General features: G+C 34.0%; 1 protein-coding gene across 1 annotated transcript in view; it reads right to left on the minus strand.

The window, feature by feature from the left end:
* Positions 1 to 24,341, minus strand: part of shtd (anaphase promoting complex subunit 1) — a 901,519-nt gene that overhangs the window by 68,259 nt on the left and 808,919 nt on the right. The window contains exon 16 of the mRNA XM_089595858.1: positions 457 to 685. Coding sequence (XP_089451984.1) covers positions 457 to 685 — 229 coding nt within the window. The remainder of the gene's footprint in view (positions 1 to 456; positions 686 to 24,341) is intronic.

The following is a 24,341-nucleotide window of genomic DNA, read 5'->3' on the forward strand; positions in this document are numbered from 1 at the left end:
CGTAACAAAAAATCTGCCAATATTAGAAAAAAAAAAAAACCTACTGATACAGGAGAAAAAATGAGATTATTTTTCCCTTAGAATTTGGGATCAAACCATGGTTAGTTTGGTTATTGAACCCTGGCATAGCAACAGGTGAAGGAGAGATGTTTGATTCATTATAAATTAGAATTTATTTTATATACTAAATACATGTTTTAAAAAAAGTCGATAGAAAAAATTTATGAAAAGTCTTGTGCTTATTGTTTCGTTGTAATTAACTAGAAAAGTAGAAAAATTCTTTTAAAAAATAACTTTTTGTCGAATCGAAGTTAGCTGTCGTAACACAATAATCTGTATTGACCTGTTACTAAAAATATTCTATATGGATAATAAGCTTATTGAGAGTAGAAATACAGTATGTTCTTATGATTTTCGTAATTTTAACTTAAATTATACAATAGTATTTTATCATACCTCTAAATTTCCAGTTCCAGCCATCACAATTGATGCTGACAAAAGAACGACATTGAGGCATGTTTCTATCGTAGTTTTTCCTGCTAATTCAGCTATTGACTTATGAGCTAGTGTCATAAACATTTTCAGAAAATGAAATAGTGTTTTAAATGCCATAATATTTTCTGAGCCTGCATACTTTAATCCTAATGCCATGCATGCACCAGCAATAATGTTGCAGTAGGCTTGACTGAAAAAAAATAGTCATAATTAAGACAATTTTTTTAAATTTATTAATACTTAAACTTAAGCTCATATTTTATTTTCACACCTTGGGACTTACATTTCAGCAATTATTTATGCACTTTGTAAGAACTTGCCTTACATAAAAATTAAAAACTTCTTGAATAAATAAAGGTAAGAATATTTAAATGAAACAAGCACCCCAAATTGTTAAAGGCTAGGGTAACCATGTTAATTAGACACCTTGAATCGTAAGCAACAAGCGGACTAAGATTAATCAAGCACTATGACTCGTAGAAGACGACAGGACTCATGTCAATAAAGTACCTCAAATTGTGGGAGGTAAGAGAATCAAAGCAAATCAAACACCCTGAAAAAATCAGAAGTCTATAATACGAGCATCGCTTTTGTTCGGTCTAGATGAATTTTGACTATTTGCTTTGAGCGCAATTCTGAAATCGCGCCCCCACTGGGCACTTTGAGAATGATTGGTCGTAAAAGGACAGTATTATGAATTGATATTCATATGCTTATAGGCAAGCGACATTTAGGGGTTGGACACCTGGTGAATGGAGCTAAAAGCTCGATTTCATAACAATTACCTTTTTTAATGACGACCAATCGTTCTCAAAGTGCCCAGTGGGGGCGCGATTTCGGAACTGCGCTTAAAGCGAATAGTAAAAGAAAACATGACAGTGAATGCCAAATAATTTATTCATATAATTCGTATGAATAAGCCAATAAGGAAAAAATACGAAAATGATATAAAACTTTGCTTACTAAATTTTTGATGAAAAATGTAAAAAACTATATACACAACTATGTAGAAATTAGGATCAATGAGTCATTGAGGATAAGGCAGGAAAATGACATACGAAAGTACTTAACATTTCCTATGATATAGCTCTTGTTGTAGAGCTCTTTGATGCATACATCCAACATAGGCATTGGCCCTGTACACAAAGCAAATGCTCGTCAGCCATTAACCGTCGGCTCTTAAGTCTTTTTTGCTCTTACTTACAGTATACTTAAACCGTTGACTCGGCGTTGTGGTATTAAGTTTCACCAAATGGTACGTATGAAGTGGTGTTAATATTTCTTACGCTGGGCTGACATTGACCTACTGATTAAATTTCTATTTAATGTAATGCAGTAGTAGCGTATTTTATACTTCTCTTTATCTTACGCTCTTATAAGGTCTTTGTCATACGTTATCTGCTTATTTTTGCTTGGTATTAGTTTACTCATTAAAGCTAAAACTATGTTTCTTTTAACTGGAACACTGAATCTTGAAATATTTCAAATAGGAAAATGAATTTAATCAACAACCAAGTTAGGAAGCGGCGTTAACTTAGTAGTAAGCATGATTATTGCTGATACAATGTCGTCCAAGGGGTCGTAGGTTCAACTCCCGATGAGTGCGGATTTTTTCAAAAACTGCTATCACCACAAAAACTTCCTATGCAACCCTTTTTTGGCAGATGCTTCGGCTGCTTCAGGGCGAATTTTTCTGTGGAATTTTCCTTCAGAGTAATTCCAAGGTTTTTTTTCTTGCCCTACAGGTTTTCAGGCTTGGGTACATGCGAAACAGTGTTAGGACTATATACATATATATAATATGTATAGCGTATTCGGTGCCAGACGTCAGGCAGGGATCGCCGGCCTTAGCAACCGAAGAGTGGTCCCTGAAACAAGGGGGTTTTCTGGGGATGCTAATTAGCCAGGAATCGATGCTTCGGCAAAAAGAGCCGGCACTCAAATCAATAAGCCATTAGTATGGTAACACGACAAAGGTTATGAAGGATGGCCTTAGAGCTGCTCTTAAGCACCTAGAACTGCCAGAAGTCATTAGAAAGGGCGTTTTTTTAAATGAAGAAAGGCACTACAGATCTTGGTTACAGTGCTTCAAATCCTTGCAGTATAGGGAGCAAAGAAGGAACTATTTTTGATGGCACGTCTAGAGGAAAACCCTAAATACCGGTCTTAAGGAAATAGAACGAACTAAAAGAATTGTAAGGCCTTCAGAAAGCCTCAAAATAAAGCAAACTACAGCAATAACTAAAAGAAAGAGGTTCAGTTAAGAAAAACCGGAAGAGGGTGTTCAGAACAGTAAGAGAGAGGGAGCCAAAAAGCTTAAAAAACGACGGCAAAGGTACTGGTAAAAATAGCTGAGGGACAAACCTTTGCTGGAGCACTCAAGTCCTCGAAAGCAAGTTTTAACCCACACGAAACGGGAGCTATTGTGAAAAACGTCGTAGCCACTAAGAAAGGAGATTTGCTTTTAAAAGCTAAAGAAGTGAAAGATATTGTAAGTTTTTCGAAAAAAGAAGAGCAGTGGCAGGCCAAAGAAAGGTGAGATAACCACTGCAAAAAAAACGACGCTTGAAGTCCACAATTTGGCAGTATCGTTGAAGAAGCAAAAATAAGGCGGTCTTTTAAAAAGGTTATCGAAAGCAGAACCCAAGACTTAGAGGTTCAGCTTCTCAAAGCAAACGCTAAGGGACAAAGAATAGCGCTCGTGACCCTTCACAAAATAGTCACCAAGGAAGTCGAGCATGCAGACCGGGTAAAAATTGGCTTCATCTTCTGCCATGTTAAGAAAAGGATAGTTGTAACAAGGTGTTTCAAATGTATAGGGTATGGTCACTTATCCCATGACTGTAAGTAAGAAGACCGATTGAAGCTATGCTTCAAATGTGGAAGCTGCAATCACTGCAAAAAAGACTACAGTAATACAGCACAGTGTCTCCTTTGCAAGACAAGGGATACGAAACACAACGCCAGCAGTGGACGCTGCCTAATCTTTCAACAAACGCTACGAGAAGCCAGGAGAAGGGTTCAAGCGGTGCAAATATAGAGTGGCTGAATTTTTTTTTGGAGCAGTGTGAACTTATGTGGACCCACACTGCGCTCACTTTTAAGGACTCGAGAGGATTGGCATTTCTAGCAAATGGTGACGAGCTGTCTCGCTAATGCTGTGAGATGCAATTAGTCCACTGGTGGCTTTACCCCGTGTAATGCTAACGCAATTCCAGGATGGAACTAAGGTCACACGACATGGGAAGGGAGGTTTTAGTAGGCTGTAGTGGTGTAATAAAAAAAATCCACTGAGTCCCACACTACCGCTATCCCTGCGGTGTGCCTCAATGCATTTTTTCCCCCTCCACAAAAAAAACTTCTACAACTCTATTGTTTTAATTTTCTACAGTGTTCTAATATTTTTTTCATTAGTAACAAACTCATGAATTTTCATCTAAATTTTAAATCTTTCTTTTTAATTCTTTAAACATCATTCGTAAAGACTTTTCTTTATGCACATTATCCAAACGTGAGAGGTAACAACATCTGTCTAAATGAGTAGTAGATTTCATGTGTCACTTTGGTAAATAAAAGTGTGCAAAAATTATAAAGTGCTACTTCTAAGAAAAGATAACAAAATAATTAATTTAGTATCGATCATAAATTCCTAAAGGACTTGAGAACAGTGATTCATAAAAACAACACAAAACTACAGAAAATAACAGGTACACTAACGAGTTTGACATATTTAATTTGCTTAGTAGTAGTAAGTCAGAATCGTTTCATACTACTCACACTACATTTAGCTCTAATGTGTTTGAATTTGATGGCGAGAATTTTCGTTTTATGAAAAAAATAATTATTTATTCATCAATATCTATTTTGTCCTCTTCAAAATAATTCCCTTCGGATGTAAAAAACTTGTACCCACGCTTTTTCCAATCCTCGAAACACTTTTGAAACTTAATCTTTGTAATAGCTTTTAGCTCTTTCAGCAATTCGCATTCAATGTCATCTACGCCTGTAAAACGACGGCCTTTTAATGTTCTTTTTATTTTTGGAAATAGAAAAAAGTCACATGGAGCCATATCTGGAAAAAATTGAGGCTGAGGGATCGTTACAGTTTTGTTTTTGGCCGAAAATTCACGAACAAGTAATGAAGTGTAAGCAGGTGCATTATCGTGGAGCAAAAGCCATTAATTGTTTTTGCCACAAATCCGGGCGTTTTTTTTTTTTTTGGATTGCTCCACGCAAACGGCGTTGAACTTGTAGGTAGTACTCCTTATTGATTGTTTGACCTTTTGGCAAGAATTCATGATGCACTATGCCACTTTTTTCACGTTTTCATCCATTGTTAATGTGCTTGGGTGTCTGGGTCGTTTGTCATCTTCAACGTTTTCGCGGCCATCTTGGAAACGCTTAAACCACTCGTAAATCCTTGCTTTACTCATAGCAGACTTACCGTATGCCTTTTTCAACATTTTACAAACTTTACTACACTTTATTTCATGTTTTACGCAAAATTGAATACAAATTCTTTAAGGTAAGCATTACTATTTTGAATACAAATTCTTTAAGTTAAGCATTACTTTCTTAATCTTAAGCATTCAACCAGAAATCACCGATCCTCTCCGAGATCTATGCTGGTGAAACTTAACAGTAAAACTATAAAAAAGAAATAAACTTAAGCAAGCGGGACAGTATCCAGCAAGCAAGCATCACAAACTAATCTTCCTACTTTCAATCACCAAAACGACTGAGCTCTGCGAAAAAAGCTGTTTTAGACATCAACATCTCCGGCGTAATACCAGGACACGTTGAGAAAGAACTCTACAACTAGCTCTCACGCTTTACACGTTGTAGATTTTCTCCTGACCAGTATGCTGCTACAACAGCAGGCCAGAAATAATCACACAGAGGTATACAGGCAAAGATGTTTGCTAGGAATTTTAAACAAGAAAGAGTTTAGCTCACCATTTTTTTTTAGTCAAACGACCTTGCCAAAAAATGTATTATAACTTAACAAAATTGACAAAAAACAGCCTTTAGGGGTCACAAAAGTTTTAACTATGCCTATAGTCACAAGAGAGCGAATCAGAAGGAAAACTTTTAATGCTTCAAATGTCTACAATATTGGCGTCAAAAATAATAAAGCAAAAAATTTCTTGAGATTAAAACAGCAGCGTCAAATTTGACAAATGAAGAATGGATTACGTAAAAGATCAGCTTTCCATTATTACCGTTACGGAAATTATGTAAATCTTGCAGGTTGTTAAATAGGTCGAATAATATGCGTTTGTGTTTATTATGGTGACAAAAAATAGAGAAATTGAGCTCTAAGACTTAATTGCTGTCGTTACAAAGTTGTAAGATAAAAAAAAAAAACTATTTAAATAAATATTCTTGTCAGTGTTAAATCTTTACAGTTTTAACAAATAGCCCTTTTCATTCATTATATCGTAAGAAAGTCCAAACTAACGACCATTTTTTTGTTTTCAAAAGTGTTAGTTCTACATTACGTGTCAACACATTGCCATGTTCCGTTCAGTAAGTCTCGGGCAAAGCCGAGACAGAGGAACCACTAGTATACAATATAGCTTCTTTCTATACCTACTGCTGCATGGTGGAAATCATAACGTGGCTGTCATACAGGCTAAGCTAGTCCTTTGTTGCAGCTTAGGTACTATGACGTAAATTATGCCTGACACAAAACTTCGCTTGATCTCTTCGAAGTCTTCAAAAAACATAGTAAAAATCGTTCTCCTTTCCTATTTATTCTTTTCTATGTATATACAGGATGATTTGTATCAGTAGCATTTCCCGGAAACAACGTAAAGAGCAATTTTTTCTGAAGCAAACCCCGTTAAAATTAATTTTTTAGAGCAAATAGCTTATCAATGGGAGGCGATTGAAAATACGTTCCAAACAACCCGTAAATGGGGTTGGAAAGGCATGGCGCACCCGCATAAACTCGCGACGTTGCCACATTGTCATTGAGCTTATCTGATAAGTAGTGAGAACTGTGTACATGGGTATATCCATGTGCGCACGCACGAGCGTCTGCTGTACTATAGTGCTGGTAATTTAAAGGTTGGATACATCAAGACAAATATTGTCTGCTCCTTATGCTGTCATGTTTGGAAGCCATGCATCAGATCTAATTGCATGAATATTTCAAGGACAACATGTCAAATCATGTAGCAACAAGAGTGTAATGGGGTGAACGTATCACATACTAATAATCATAGCAGTTATTAAAAGTTACATTGCAAATATTATAACTATGATATTTCAAGTGTGATAATTTCAATTGAGTATTAGTATCCCTTTTTAGATGAATAAACTTATTTCTTATACATTTTATCACAAACAGAAGTTTTATGAGCTAATCAAGTCGAGACTAACACAAATTTTAAGATAATTAGTAAAAGTAAACACACATCATCATGTACATGTGTACTTACATGTGTACTTTTACATATTGATATTTGTTTGTCCACGCACATTCTGTCTTACTCCTTCCCATCTATCAAAGCACCGAGAGTGATCTCTGCATTCCGTGGGCAAGGACAAACTTTCATAGATTCTCCTTCCGAGTGCATGTGGCACAACTGTAGAATGGATTGCCCCCTGATATGCGAGCGCTGATGTCTCGTCCGTGCTTTAAACATCTCTTGAAGGAGCTCTTTCTATGCCAATACTTGAGACAGTAGGCATTGCATGGGATTGTCAGTGGTACTTGGCGGGTACTTAGCGCATACTTGCTGGGCACTTGGCAAATACTAGGCAGGTACTTAGCGAACACTAGGCGGGTACTTGGTGGGTATTTGGCGGGTGCATACCGTGCACTTGGAGGGTGCGTAGCAAGCACTTGGCGGGTACTTAGCCGGTACTTGACGGGTACTTGGCGGGTTTTTGACGGGCACTTGGCAGGTACTTAGCGGGTACTTAGCAGGCGCTTGGCAGGTACTTGGCAGGTACTAGCCTGGCCCTTGGCAGGTACTTGCCGGGCACTTAGCGGGAACTTGGCGGGTACTTGGCAGGTACTAGCCGGGCACTTGGCAGGTACTTGCCATGCACTTGGAGGGTACGTAGCAAGCACTTGGCGGGTACTTAGCCAGCACTAGGCGGGTACTTTGCGGGTACTAGCCAGGCACCTACAACTAATATTCATTGTTGAGTATGTAAATATTTTTTAAGTACAAAGAAAAATGAATCGAAGAGAGTAAGACAAACATTTGTAAAGAAAATAAAATTTAATTCGACAACAAAAGTACATATCTTGTACTCTCTCATGAAGCTTACAGTAGACTGAATTTACGGTTTACTTGAAATTAAGGTTATGTGAAGTGTTGAGACTTCTATGTCGATAACTATGTCGTAAAGCCTTAAGTTTTCTACAGTATTTTAAGTATTTGACGTATTTTATACGCGTAGAAAACTTACTTATTCGACACCCAGTTTTCTATATCAAATACGTTGAACTTCACAAGTGACATCTAAAGGGTCATTCTTGATGCTACAATTGCTACATGCAATACATCTCGTAGATTACAAGAAAAACAGTTGAAAAGTTGAAATTTATCAACACCGTCGAAAAAACGTATAAAAATTATTTCGGTAAGATCTTGTTAATGGTGAGAGATAGGATGAAAATAAAAATACTGTCGCGTAAAGCGGAAAATTCCCTACTAATTTGGTTTTTAAATTTAATTCGAGGTGGCACTAATTATAAGTCTAAAAATATAATAAAGATGAGAGTGAGTATGACAGAAAGCGCAAGGACAAACAAATATCAACATGTATAAGCATACATGTACATGACAGTGTGTGTTTAATTTTACTAATTATCTTAAAATTTGTGTTAGTCTCAACTTGATCAGCTTATAAAACTTGTGTTTGTGATAAAATATATAAGATATAAGTGTATTAATATAAATAGGGATACTAATACTTAATTAAAATTATCACATTTTAAATATTATCGTTATAATATTTGTAATGTAATTTTAATAACTGTAATGATTATTCGTAGGTGATACGTTCATCCCATTACACTCTTGTTGTTACATGATTTGACTTGTTATCCTTAAAATATTCATGCAATTACATCTGATGCATGGCTTCAAAACATGTCAGCATAAGGAGCAGACAATATTTATCTTATAACATCCAACTTTTATATTACCAGGAGTACAGTACAGCAGACGCTCGTGCGTGCGCACATAGATATACCCATGTATACAGTTCTTACTGCTTACCAAAGAAGCTCAAGGACAATGTGATAACGTCGCAAGTTCAAGCGGGCACGCCATACCCATCCAACACCATTTAGGGGTGGTTTGGAACGTATTTTCAATCGCCTGGCATTTAAAAGCTATTTGCCCTAAAAAATGTATTCCAGCGGGGTTTGCTTCAGAAAAAATTGCTCTACACGCTGTTCCCGGGAAATGACACCGATACATATTATCCTGTATATGCGTAAATAAACATGCATAAAGGATTTCATATATATAATACGACAACCTAATCTTTGAAAACAAGAAAAAACGCTGTATCTTAAAAGGAAGCAAAATTGGCTCAGACATAAAATTATAACGAGCTTTCTAAAGGGGAGCTATATGATTGAGGGGCATAAAATGAGATGGGTAGGACTATGCACAAACGTAACCTAAATTTCTTTTTTTCTGATAGAGTCTTAAAAAGAACGAGTAAGAAATTCTGTTTTGCATGCTATGTGTGAAAAATTAATACTGACATTTACAAAATATTCGAAAAATTTTTTTTGCAACGAAGCCTCTTAAAATTCAAAAAAACAGTTGTATCTCCAAAAAAAGCTTGATAGACCCAAAATAACAATTTTTACTGGTTCTTTATAGGTAAACTACATAATAAAACTAGATAATCGACGTTTAAAAATAGAGAGCGGTTGGACTAAGAACTGATATAATTCAAATCTCCTGATTTTTCGACTGTATCTAGAGAAGATCAAGTCAAAAAGAATTTTTTATTTTGTTACAACCTTACATCTTGAAATAAAAAAAAACAGTCGTATCTCGAAAGGGTAACCTAGATAGGCCAAAAATGTTTCCACGTACAGAAAATAAGTATTAAGGTGCAAGAATATGTGTTACACGTATTCATACAAGTAATCGTAACAATTCTAAAAAAAATATTATCTTCAAGGAGAAGTTACATCCCACAAATCCTACATATAAACTAAGTTTTTATGGTAAATAAAATTAAAAAAAAAAATTGAATTTGTCAGATACAAGGATTCCAATTCGTCAGTTTAACGCATTATGTTATAATATGAGTAACGTACATCATTTAACAAAGTTATATTTTTTAACCAACAGCCATGTACTAAAACTTAAACCACACTAGTAGGGTCCAATTCAATTACGCATAAAAATAAACTATCTGCAGTTTGAGAATAAACTGTCTTTAGTTAACGTACAGTCTGGCTTTATCTATGTTACTGTGGCTTATAATGTACATTATTTTTTTGAATATTAAATAAAAAACTATATATTTATTAAACACAGTACTTTGTAACGATTGCACTTAAATACCAGAGGATCACAACAACCATATTTTTTAATGTATTGCTGTAACGTCATTTTTATAAATGCTTACATCAGACTAATTACTAATTGCTATTAGTAACCTCTTTTAAGACTACGTTTTCATTTTAATCTTAACTATTATTATTCTAATCAATCGCTAATTTTTTTTATCAGAAATTCAAAAATTAGTGGTAAAAAGCGAGTCTTAATTTAGATAAGCTAATGAAATATATAAAACTTGTTTATGTACGTATTATTTTTGTGGTCTTAAATTATTTTTAAAGTAACTGTTTTCATATCCCTAAGTAATCTACGTTTTTTTACTACTGAAAATTGTTAATTTTTTTTTTTTGATTCAGGAATTAGAACACGTATTATGAACCAAATTAAAAGTGGATATGCAAGTTAAATATGTAAAATCCTACCCTTTATATGCCACGTGGCCTTAGATCCAACCTGAAACCACTTTGGCATTATTTCAGGCTGAATCTACCAGTAAGAATATTGTATTTCGCATCATTTTTTGCAAGCGCCACTAAATACTTCATGCTTTATCTTTATAAGAAGTGAGTGTACTTAGCACAGCATATGTCTGCATTAAACTGTCTCTTGATTCATAAGCTCTATCAGAAAAGGATCATTTGTTTTATAATTATTTTGGTTTACTTTTGTTTAATCACGGTAAAAATATTTTTTAAACAAAATGTTGCCTATATATAGATTATTTTTCGTCCAGACCCCCCCCCTAACACTCACCACAGCTTCCTGCAGTAGCACCCTCCACATACCCTTACCGCACCATGAAAAAATTTTCTAAATAAATATGTATAGCTTGAGGCAGTAGATTTATTTACTTATACAATTGGCTAACCCCCCTCGAGATTTCATCATGAATAAGAAAATTTGAAGAGCCCTTAAAGGGGCCGATGCACTTGCGCACGGTTACCCCCTCCATCGTGTAAGTATACAAAACTTCCCCCACCATATAAGCTAAGGGGGCGCTCTCGCGCACAGAGGGCAGTCGGTCAGACGCTACGGCGACACGAAGTCATCGGCCAGCTGGACGCACCGGCTACCGATGAGATTTTAAGACCCATTCAACGAACCCGGAAGCGATCCGACTAGGGCCTAGTAGTCAATATGGCAATTATTCACCAACACGGCGTCCATTCATTTACCTCAGCCAAACCGTCCTGCTTTGCGGGACCCACACACCACGTTCCTCAAGCTAGCAGCTACCTGGACCCTCGACACCGAGGCCCTCCTGGAGTTGCTCTACCACGACGCGCCCGGGGAGCTCCCGGAGGCGCTTCTCGCACCACCCACAGCGAGCCTACCTTAAAGGAAGCGATGTTCAGAGAAGCAACGAGTCCGGCGCAATACCAGGAGGCGTACGTCTGCATCGGCCACCCGGCTACGCAGTGTGGTGGTGATACCGCCCACCAACACGCACCTGTGGGAGCACCATCGGAGGGAGAAATTCATCCTAAAAACCTCCGACCCATACGTAGCTCCCGGAACACCGGCTCGGACCCCTACTGTTCCTACATTAGATGGGGTCCGAGCCTTGTGTACACATATTGTTTCTGTAGTACTCTCTCTTTCTCCTTGTGCTATTAGACAAGGGTCCATACGTTATCTCTTCCTCTCTCTCTCTCACTTTCCCAGCATGGTAGTGGAGATAGTGCAGTACTGCGTCAGTGGTGAAGTCTTGTGCTGTAAGACAGGGTTCATGCGTTATTTATACATATATATATATATATATATATATATATATATATATATTTACATTCCTATGTAATAAAGTTATCTCAGTAGGGCATTTCACACAACCCCCCACAGCCCTCCTTACCCCCCCCCCACTGACCCGCCACTAAACAAGGTAAAAACCCGTAGTTTTCTCCCTTATTTTGATACGTCGCAGTTTTTCCCAAGACATCCCACAGCTCCCCACGCATTTTTTAGTGACCCAACACCGCACCCCCACACTACTTTTAGAGAACCTGAGAGGAATCATACAGGGATTTTTGAACCTAAATGTGTATACAGACGTGTACAACTGTCTTATTGACAAGATTTATTTTATCGTCAAGAAGACATTTAAAGTCATAATTGATTTATAGGGGTCGTTGCGCAAAGCGTCATTATTATTATACATTAAATTATAAAGTACACTGCTACATTATATAGTTAATAGTGTGGGGCATTCCAAGCCAATAAGGACATGTTTTTTTTCAACAGCACACTATGATAGTCATTATATTTCAACAGTGATAATCACTCCACAAAGAAACAAAATAATATTATAAGACTAAGATCAATGTGTTGAATACAGTAATACTTCCATCTTTGGCTTCAAAAAGTTTTGATGTACGGGTTCCATGACAAAGCTGTTAGTCGGAAATTGTTTTTTTCTAAACCTAGAAGTTAAGAAATTTCAGTTACATGATATTAATTATAAGTTTATACGTAATACAATTTTTGTTAACAATGTTTACTTACCTATAGTCTTAGTAAAATCTATATATACCACTTAAGTCTAATATCAATTGTAGCTTGATGATATAAAAATATTAACTTTAGAAAAATGTTTATAAGAGTACCCTGTAAACTGCAAATTTTAGGCTACAGTTACATACAGCGAAAGTAGCCAGAGTTACAGTAGAAGAAGAAAAAAGTCCCCTCACCTCCATTTTAATAAAAATATACGTTCACGCTCTGACTTCCGTTACCGAGCGGAAAAGTAGTGTTGAGTAGTGCTGAGATGTAATCAAAAAATTAATCACCAGAAAGCAGCATGTGTTAGTAAAGTGCTATATCATACCGCTGGCATATGTATATTTCACACGACGCCAAGAAACGACTTGAAATTGAATTAAATGATAGCATATTGAATAAAAGATTACACACCCGTTAATTGTGTAAGTCATTGATGTCGCAATTAAATCTGACGAGGTTTTTTACTACACCAATGACAATAGCATATACGTGCATAGTAACACGGCAATGCAGAGTTACTTTACCGTTCGTCAGAATGGTTGTAAAATATAGAACAATTGTTTTAATTTTCATTTTATTTCTACCAAGTTAATTAATTTTAGCCTTTCTTAGCCACTATCCACAACTCCTAAGATTCACGATATCATTTATTCAAAAGTGAAATTTTACCGATTCAAAAGTTGGGGAGTTGGCCCGTGAAGCGCGCAGGGGGCGGATATATATATATATATGTGTGTGTGTGTGTTTATAGATAGTGACATATGCGGACTTAACGTGCTTCTAACATATACACTTTTGTCTTTATAATGACCCTTACATACACGTGATTGTCCGTATAAGTCACTATTCATAAACATATATTTTTTTACATATATAAATATATATATATATCTTCCTGTATTATATGGTCGTAAGAGTTAGAGTGAGGTTTTGCTCCCCCCCGCTCTCCCTAGTCCCTTCCAGCTCCCCCCAAATAAGGTAGTTATTCTTTCATTTTCTTGCATTTTTCGAGTAATCCTACTTTTTAGCTAGCTCCCCCCCGCTCCCCTCCCCACTCCCACCAGCCCTTCCCCATGTATAATGTAAATATATTCGTTAAGCCTTACACATTAACTGTTACGAATGGTCTAATTTTCACTTATAATTTTATTTGACCAGAACAAGAAAATTTTGTTGCAATTAACTTACTTACGATGTTTATTTTGATTACATACTCTAAAATCTCTTTTCAACTGCTCTGCTTTTACATAACCTTTCCCACAATTTTGACGAATATTTTATTGAACTTTTTTTTCATGATTTTTCAAATGTCTTTGTAAGTGATAATTTCTTTTGAAACATTTCCCACATTTAATACACTTCAAATTTTTCTCAATGTTTTGGCATTCCTTTGTGTGACGTAAATAGTTTTTCTTCTTTAATGTTATAATGCTAGATATGTCACATACAAAAAATTTTTTTTTGTGAATTTTTTCGTGCAATAATAGACACTCTTGATTTGAAAACCTTGAGTTACATTTGTCACCTGACATGATTTTGCATTCATGATAGTTTATCTAAAGACATATTACATAAAACGGATTGTTTATGATTTCATGAATCTTGGTACTAGACGGTACTGAAATTTGCTTTTTTGATGAAAGAAAAAATTTGTAAAAAAGAATAAAAATAGTAATAAACTGTAAAATAGTTTTTTTGTTACTCTATAATTTCATTCTAAACAATATTTTTTATTTTAAATTTATTTTGTGATTCAATTTGGATAAAAACTTTTTTTGGGTTTCTACATCTAGACAATGCAACATATAATTGCCTATGAGACAATAATGGTTTTCTAAGGTACAATCCTAAAGCATCAAAACTTTGACCTTGAAATTTATTGATAGTCATAGAACAAGCTAAGGTAAATGGTCATTATTTTCTGTACAGTATAAATGATAGCAAAGAAGACTTGTTTGTATTAAGTGTTATTCTTGGAATAAGGACTTTATTTCCTTTTTTTCACCTGGGATTATTTCAGCTTTGATGTTGTACTTGACTAATTTTGCAATTAGTAATCTTGTATCATTGCAAAATCTTTCAGATACATTTAAGTTACGTATTAACATAACAATAGCGTTAATTATTGAATTTAATTCATGTGGAGGAAGACCTCCTTTAATACTATTCAAATATTCCGTAGCAAAATAAATGTAAATATTATCATCTAATTTATTTACTCCTTAGTGAGTTGCTTTATCAATACTTTAATACGTTACTAATGTTCCTACCATATTATTAAAAATTTTTTTGATCAAAAAATATGAGTATTTATTGTGAGATGTAAATATAGCTTTACTTATGAAAGAATCATCATCATTATTACAAATTTTAGAACATGTATTATTTGTTTTCCATGTCAGAGGAATTCTAAAAGTTTTAATTTTGCCTTCTCTTATATCCAGTAGCAACGAAGAAATTTTTTCATTAATCGAACGTATATTATTTTTTAAATTAAAAATAATAAACAAAGAAAATTTAATGGTTTCTTAAACAATAGTAATTTTGCTCTTGTTTTTTACCACTGGAAGGATTTGACGAAAGTCTCCACCTAAAATTATTATTTTATTTCCAAAAGGTTTGTTGACGCTTTAAGTCAATCGAATTATTGGCTATCATACGCGGAGCAACTGCCACAAATTTTGCCATGGTTGATAGTAAAGGAAAGGAAAACAAAATAAACTTCAAGAACAATTTTCTTAACTCATGAAACGAAATTGACTTTATTTGTTTTACCTTTCGAAAGGCCTCGAATAATATAGTTGCCTGGCCGCTCGCAAAACACACACCTTTTATCTCTTTTTAGTAAATTTACAAAATACCTGCGCTGTGTTACTAATCTCGCTCGCAGATGTTGAGGTGAGACAAAGGCCTTGATTTGACGAAGAAAAAACGATGTATTTGTCGGTGCCTCCAAAAGACTGCTCGTTGCTAATAAAGTCCACGGCAATTGATAAGTTGTAGTTTTGTCGCTCTCTCGAATCTCCAAATTTGAAGAAGAGTCGACTCCTTGGCTTCCCAGTCGCTTGCTCCGGCCGAACAGAACAGAACAACTGAACTCGAATACGCTTCGCACCATCGACTACCTCAAGAAATTTTCCCCCACGCAAGCGAGCTATCCTTGTCTAGTTAATACCTAACAACACACAGACTCACACGGAGAGAGCATATCTACTACTCAAATTACAAATTTACTCTCTACTCTTACATCTCTCTCTTTCTTTCTCATGCATCCGAACAAGGTTTATTACTACTAGATAAATCTTTTAAAGTCCTATCAACGATTTCTAACGCTTTTTTCGGTATCGTAAAAGCTTCACCCCAAATAGTTACTTCTACATTACGTAATGTTTGTTTATTTGGCTCAAACTAGAAGAACGCACTTTCTATAGTGCTTAAGTCTTAAGAGAGTCTGAAAGTTCTGTGAGTAATTTATAATTTTTTTACACAGACCTATCTCCAACTTTAAATAAGGACTTCAAGTTCTCTGTAGATGTAAACGGAATTTTTTTTGTTGTTGCAATTTGAGAGTCACTGTCACATTTTCGTTTAGACATTTTGTAACTTTTTAAAACGAATTTAACGAAGTAAAAGTAAACGAAACAAAAATTACCAATGGGCCAAAATTTTGGTTATAAAAAATAAAAAAAAAAAATAAATCAACTAACGATACTGTTAAAACAAAATGAATTTGTGATTCTAACAATATCGTAATTGTGTAATTTTTGACGATATTTAAAATCTTTCAATACGTTGTTGTTTTAAATATATAAAAATTAGGCATTAGTCAGGGAAAATAAAAAGTGATTGTTAAAAATTCATGTTATTAATTATGATCAATTTAAATTTATTACATATATAAACTGAATGTAAGAACAACCATTTATCGCATAATATTTATTTATATTTATAGTTAAATTTTAAATTGAGCGCAGTGTCCATCCTGAGTCGCGCTCCTGAAATTTCTCAATCTCAGTCGTGATGGGCTTTTGCACATTTATTTAAAACCAATCGTGCAAGTCTGTTATATAAAAAACGCACTCAGATTTAGTATTAAAATATTCAACTTTAACAGTCTCTGTGTTGTTTTTCTCTATCGTAAATTCAGCTGCTAGCACTGTAATAATTTTTAAAGCGTGTCATAGGCTAAACAAGAATTTCTCGCACTTTTAAAACAAATTGTTTTACTACAGATTTTAGAAATTTAACAATTTCTAAGTGTGCACTATCAGCAAAGACAGCTACTCTTGCACGATTTTTAAATGTGCTGTTAAGTTCTTTCCACGTTATGGTCTCATTATCCTAGTTGGATATTGCAAGAAGTCCAAAGCCTCAAACTTCTTATTTTTTATAAAATGTTACCAGAAAAGTCAATAGAAGACCTTCAATATTCAACAACTTTTGTTTAATGTGTGAAAGCAATTTAATCATTTTTTTGTAGTTTTTAATACTTTTAAGCACTATCACACTGTTATCGATTAATATCTTGCATGTTGGTTATATTTCCACTTTTCAATAAACGCTCTATCCGCATTATTTTGCAAAAAATTGCATACCGCTCCACAGAGTCAGCAGTAGCAAAGTTCTCAAAAAGATGCTTTATAATGTTGATGCTAAGAGTGTACTTATTCAAATGAGCCGACACAGCTTTTAAATTTAATTTATACTGGGCTATCTATGAAGAAAAGGGGTTATTAGTTATTGGTTTAAAAAAAAAAACCCTAGAAAGATAGGATAAATGCATGACAGGTAATTCCTTCTTTTTTATTCGCGTAGGCTCAGACATGGCATTTTTTACATAAGCATAGTGTTAATTAGCCATCAGTGCACCTGAGTTATGAACAGATGTTTATATACGTATATACGGACTCCAGATGTTTATACACGTATATAAACATCTGGCCCAACTCAGTCACACCTATGATGACGTAGACAAAGCGTCAGAGAAACAGTTAATCCACCTTCGAGAATCAAGAGTACAGGCGAAAGGGTGAGACTTAAATGGTGACCAGACGATCACCCATCCAATTACTAACCGTGCCAAATGCAGCTTAACCTTGAAGATTGACGGAACTGCAACTCTACCATTGTGCCACCGCGACTACTGTAAAATTCTTATTTATTTATTTTTACTTAACCAGGTAATTCTTATCTCCAATATTTTATCTCGCTTAGGACCGACTCGAGTGTATGAGTAAGATTTTTTTACTATTAAACTTTATGGAATCAATTATAAAAATTATGAAATGTAAAGAAATGCTCATGTAGACAAGCTATTTGAAAAACGACAAGTATTGACCTGTTTAGCTGTACACATACAAGAATATTGTGAGTATTTATTATTCCCATGCGATTAGTCGGAATAGTGTGTGATGCACATTTTTCCCTTAATTGCTTAAACCTTTGGAATCGTTCGAGGTACTTATGCATTGTATTTATTAGAAATTAAGGAACTGAATTATAGATAATACGTTAAGTGTAACGTTAATAACACTTGAGGGAGACTTCAAGCGTGTACATGAGAGCTCAAGCGTACATACATATGCGTACATAGAGTGCTGGAACCCTTGCCTAATAACAAGAAGAAGAAAGTCGTCTGTGGGGGGCTGGGGGAAGTGTGTGTGAAATGCCTCACTGAAATAACTATATAGTATAGGAATATATACATATGTATTTATACTAGTGGGGCTCCGCCCCCCTGCGTGCTCCGCGCGCCAACCTCCCCTTTTATTGTGTTATAAGTCTGAATTTTTCAAAATCAGGTTTTCATTAATATTTTATAAAGCCTTAAAAAATGATAAAATTAATTGTTAGTATGAAAATAATATGTTGAAGTATATTTTACAAAATTCGGAAGACTATGGCATTTTTCGTAAATACTTGCAAATAAATGTTCTACGCTAGGTAATGATTACTGGGCTGCTTTTGAGGAAATTTAAAAAACAAGCTGCTAATTTCACATAAAAGTGGTAAAGTTAATATAAACAGAGAGATGTGCCCTTGACTTTTTTTTGGTGAGCTTTATTATTTCTTCTAGTGGCTCCCTTTTTAAATGAGCTGTCTATCCTGCATGTGTCAATAGATATTTCTAAACTCGTATAACTATATGTGCCCCCTGCGCACTCAGTGCACCAACCCCCGTAATCGCAAATGAGATTTTTTTGAATAATAATCTCTAAATCTAAGAAACTGATGCTGTTGTTATTGTTACATGTCTCAACAGTGAATTGTAATTCAGGACAATAGCTATTAAAAATGTTTTTGGTATAGTAGATATATTTAGTAGGCACGCATATGAGGATATCATCCACATACCGTACGTACAATGGAACATCAAAACATAACTTATCTAAACATGAAATTTCAAGTAAACGCATTACGAGATCACACATTACTGGACTACAGGGACTGCCCATTGGAGAGCCGAAAACTTGTTTGTAAAATTTTTTGTTAAATTGAAAAAAAGTTGAATTCAAAACCAATGACACTCCTGCGCAAAATTCATTTAAAGAAACATTGATCTTATTATTCAAGAATTTCCAAAAATGTTTTATTGCATTTGTGATTAAGGTTTCACTAGTATTAGTGAATAGACTAACTACATCTAGACTAATAAGAGTGTAACCAGGTGGAATGATAACTTCTTTTAATTTATTTTTTAATTCATAGCTATTTTTTATGTGTGATTTTGCCAGCGGAATATTCTTAATCAAAAAATCAGAAAGAAATTTAGAAAAACTTTATGTGGGTGAATTCAATGTTGAGACAATGATACGGATAGGAAAGTCTTTTTTGTGTATTTTTATCAGTCCATAGCATTTAGATAAGTCTTTTTTATGAATATCTTTATCAAATTTACTTAATTCATCAAATTCATCAAAAACACCGTATTTATCCCACTTGCTTACAAAATTCTTAGTATCTTTTATTAATTGGTATAAAGGATTTTTCTCTATTTGTAAATAATATTTATCATCACTTAACAATTCTTCTACTTTATTAATGTAACTTTCTTTTTCAATGACAACAGTGGCATTACCTTTGTCTGCTTTAGTAATTAAAATGTGTTCATTATTTTTAAGGAAGGCTCGTGTTCGCTTTAAATTGTCTTGGAGAACTCCATCATTTAAAGAAAGACGAGTAGATACATTATGTTTATTGTTATTGATAATGTTAAGAAGTTCCTTTCTAACAGTCTCAAATTCTCCAGAATATTTAAGTGAATGTTCAACATTCTTAAAAAGATGAAAATAATCAGATTTTTTAATATTAGAAACAAAATTAAATTTATCGCCTAATTCTAATATGCTTGATACACAATCTGGCAGCGGTGTATTAGAAAGGTTACATAGCCAGTTTTCTTTTATTTCACTTGTGCCTTCATTGTTGACAATTTCAGGGCACCGAACCGGGCCAGGGTCACTGACACTTGTAGCTGAAAGTGTTTCGTATACCCCTTCGCGCTCGGATTCTTCGTGTGACAAAAGGGCATCAAACTTTCTATCCAACTTACAACGATATTCGCGAAAAATGCTATTCAACTTTAATTCATAATAATCAATAAATAAATTTATTACAACAGATTCACAGCCATTACTTAAAATCTAATTTCGTATTAGTTGAATTTTATTTTTTAAATAATTAGTTTTTGTGTAAGAGTCCGAAATTTCATTATTCAAAATTGATTTATGTAATTTAGATATAGTTGATTTATGTTTTATGTTCGATCGGAAGTTAAAGAAGGTAATATATTTGAGCTTGTTGTCCAAACGGCCGAAACGTCGTTTTGTTTTTTAATAAATTCAAAATTTGACAGTACCACCATTGGACGTTGTTTTTAATTATTTACCAACTGTCATTGGGCGTTTTATTTGAATATTTTTGGACGCTGGTGGACTACAGCTTCCACCAGCGTCCAAAAATATTCAAATAAAACGTCCCATGACAGTTGGTAAATAATTAAAAACAACGTCCAATGGTGGTACTGTCAAATTTTGAATTTATTAAAAAACAAAACGACGTTTCGGCCGTTTGGACAACAAGCTCAAATATATTACCTTCTTTAACTTCCGATCGAACATAAAACATAAATCAACTATATCTAAATTACATAAATCAATTTTGAATAATGAAATTTCGGACTCTTACACAAAAACTAATTATTTAAAGAATAAAATTCAACTTATACGAAATTAGATTTTAAGTAATGGCTGTGAATCTGTTATAATAAATTTATTTATTGATTATTATGAATTAAAGTTGAATAGCATTTTTCGCGAATATCGTTGTAAGTTGGATAGAAAGTTTGATGCCCTTTTGTCACACGAAGAATCCGAGCGCGAAGGGGTATACGAAACACTTTCAGCTACAAGTGTCAGTGACCCTGGCCCGGTTCGGTGCCCTGAAATTGTCAACAATGAAGGCACAAGTGAAATAAAAGAAAACTGGCTATCTAACCTTTCTAATACACCGCTGCCAGATTGTGTATCAAGCATATTAGAATTAGGCGATAAATTTAATTTTGTTTCTAATATTAAAAAATCTGATTATTTTCATCTTTTTAAGAATGTTGAACATTCACTTAAATATTCTGGAGAATTTGAGACTGTTAGAAAGGAACTTCTTAACATTATCAATAACAATAAACATAATGTATCTACTCGTCTTTCTTTAAATGATGGAGTTCTCCAAGACAATTTAAAGCGAACACGAGCCTTCCTTAAAAATAATGAACACATTTTAATTACTAAAGCAGACAAAGGTAATGCCACTGTTGTCATTGAAAAAGAAAGTTACATTAATAAAGTAGAAGAATTGTTAAGTGATGATAAATATTATTTACAAATAGAGAAAAATCCTTTATACCAATTAATAAAAGATACTAAGAATTTTGTAAGCAAGTGGGATAAATACGGTGTTTTTGATGAATTTGATGAATTAAGTAAATTTGATAAAGATATTCATAAAAAAGACTTATCTAAATGCTATGGACTGATAAAAATACACAAAAAAGACTTTCCTATCCGTATCATTGTCTCAACATTGAATTCACCCACATAAAGTTTTTCTAAATTTCTTTCTGATTTTTTGATTAAGAATATTCCGCTGGCAAAATCACACATAAAAAATAGCTATGAATTAAAAAATAAATTAAAAGAAGTTATCATTCCACCTGGTTACACTCTTATTAGTCTAGATGTAGTTAGTCTATTCACTAATACTAGTGAAACCTTAATCACAAATGCAATAAAACATTTTTGGAAATTCTTGAATAATAAGATCAATGTTTCTTTAAATGAATTTTGCGCAGGAGTGTCATTGGTTTTGAATTCAACTTTTTTTCAATTTAACAAAAAATTTTACAAACAAGTTTTCGGCTCTCCAATGGGCAGTCCCTGTAGTCCAGTAATGTGTGATCTCGTAATGCGTTTACTTGAAATTTCATGTTTAGATAAGTTATGTTTTGATGTTCCATTGTACGTACGGTATGTGGATGATATCCTCATATGCGTGCCTACTAAATATATCTACTATACCAAAAACATTTTTAATAGCTATTGTCCTGAATTACAATTCACTGTTGAGACATGTAACAATAACAACAGCATCAGTTTCTTAGATTTGGAGATTATTATTCAAAAAAATAACACAGTACTAACTAATTGGTACCAAAAACCTACACACTCAGGCCGATACTTGAATTTTCTTTCCCACCATCCAATACAACATAAAATAGGTATCATTTACACACTTGTAGACTTTTCTATTAAATTAGCAGACACACAATTTCATAATAATAATTTAAAATTGATTAATAAATTTTTATTAGCTAACAACTATCCTCAAAGATTTATTGACAAATTTGTGAATAAAAGATTAAATACCTTGAAAAACATGAATACGATTGACAATAGCAACAGAAATAAAAATAATTATAAATTAATCTTATCATTACCGTATATTCCCCACTTGCATAGTCATATTAAATATTATTGTAAGAAGCTTCACAGTGGTCTTATATACAGTTTAAACAATAAATTAAAATCGATCTTTTCACTTGGAAAAGATGTAACTGAGCCACTCGATAAAAAAAATGTTGTTTACCACATACCATGTGCGAATTGCAACCGCTGTTATGTTGGTCAAACATCGAGAGCTGTAAAGTTAAGAATGACAGAACACAAAAGAGACATCGAGAAAAAAAAGAATACATCGGTACTATCACAACACAGCATTGAATTCACACATAATTTTAATTTTGATAATATTAAAATTTTAGACATAGAACAAAATTACAAAAAGCGCCTTTTTTCCGAAATGCTAAATATACATTACTTTAATAATAATATTAACAGACAACAAGATACAGAAAAATTGAAAGATTGTTATAGGTCTCTCGTTATGTCAATTAAGAAAGGTGACTAACTTTATATACATGATTCGAGGACCCCTTTCATTCATAGTATTAAGAAAACATGAACTGTTTATGTGCGTCTCAAGGAACTGCTTGCGATTCTTATTCGATTGTATTACGTGCGTGTACTATGTCATTTGTGTATGTGCAGGGTATAAAAGCAACTTAGCTTGAAACTCTGACTACATTACGATTTTACATCCCTTTCGTAAGAGTCAGAGGTATGTTATACATGTAACTTAATTTGCGTTTATTATATTTTACTTAAATTTGTATTGCAAAGAATTTTATTACTCATAGATTTTTGTACCTGATGAGGGCCGGGACGTTGTCCAAACGGCCGAAACGTCGTTTTGTTTTTTAATAAATTCAAAATTTGACAGTACCACCATTGGACGTTGTTTTTAATTATTTACCAACTGTCATTGGACGTTTTATTTGAATAAAATATTTTATGTATAAAAATGTCACAAGAACTTTAATCATTAAAATAAAGTATTCGAAAACGTATGTTTTTTGGTTACAATACGGATGATACCACCAATTACGGCAATTACTTCTGGATATCTAACTTTTATTGTTTATTTAAGCATATAGAAATTTTCAGGCAAAATTCCAGAAAATATCTTCTTCAAATCCAATTGGATTCCATGTAAAATCCATCTACAATCTAGGTGGCGAATTGAGACGGGTTTCAGGCTGACAATCAGGGTGTTATAAGTGTAAAATCAGTGTAAAATCTATGAAAAATTCGGATAGAATCCACTTGGATTTCACGTGGAAAATATCATGATATTTTCAGGTAAGATATAACAAATTAATGTGAATTTCCACGAGGAAATCTATCCGAATCTACATAGAGTTCATCTTAATATATGTAGATGTATGTGTATATCCATCATCATGTTTGCAATCACGAATTCTACGGGTGGTCGTCAACAATTTTGCTTTGTTCTTTTTTAAACATCAGTACAAACTAATTAATGCTTTCAAAATCTCTAATAACATTATTAATATTTTGTGAGAGTGATTCTTTCTGCCGATGGCTTTGAGTAACACTGAAAAATTCTTATCAGTTAAATTTTACTTCATTATACCACAAAAGAAAATTTTAATTCCACATAAGACTATTACACTTTCAACGTATTATCTCATAATCGTTTGCATTTGCGATCAAATCACTGTAATTAATAAAAAAACGACTATTTTTATACGTTAGCCTAAGTTATCACCACTTTGGGGTCGACTTGGTTGCTACTTGGTGGCACTGATGTTGGGCGCCACCAGGTAAATAGACCAGGCAAGCAGATGGGGCTGCTAAGAGTTCTGGGGTGGTAGTATGT

The sequence above is a fragment of the Copidosoma floridanum genome, unplaced genomic scaffold (genome assembly GCF_036245765.1).
Source record: "Copidosoma floridanum isolate Cflo_tuat_1 unplaced genomic scaffold, Cflo_Japanese_pri ptg000004l, whole genome shotgun sequence".
In the NCBI taxonomy this organism is placed as follows: Eukaryota; Metazoa; Arthropoda; class Insecta; order Hymenoptera; family Encyrtidae; genus Copidosoma; species Copidosoma floridanum.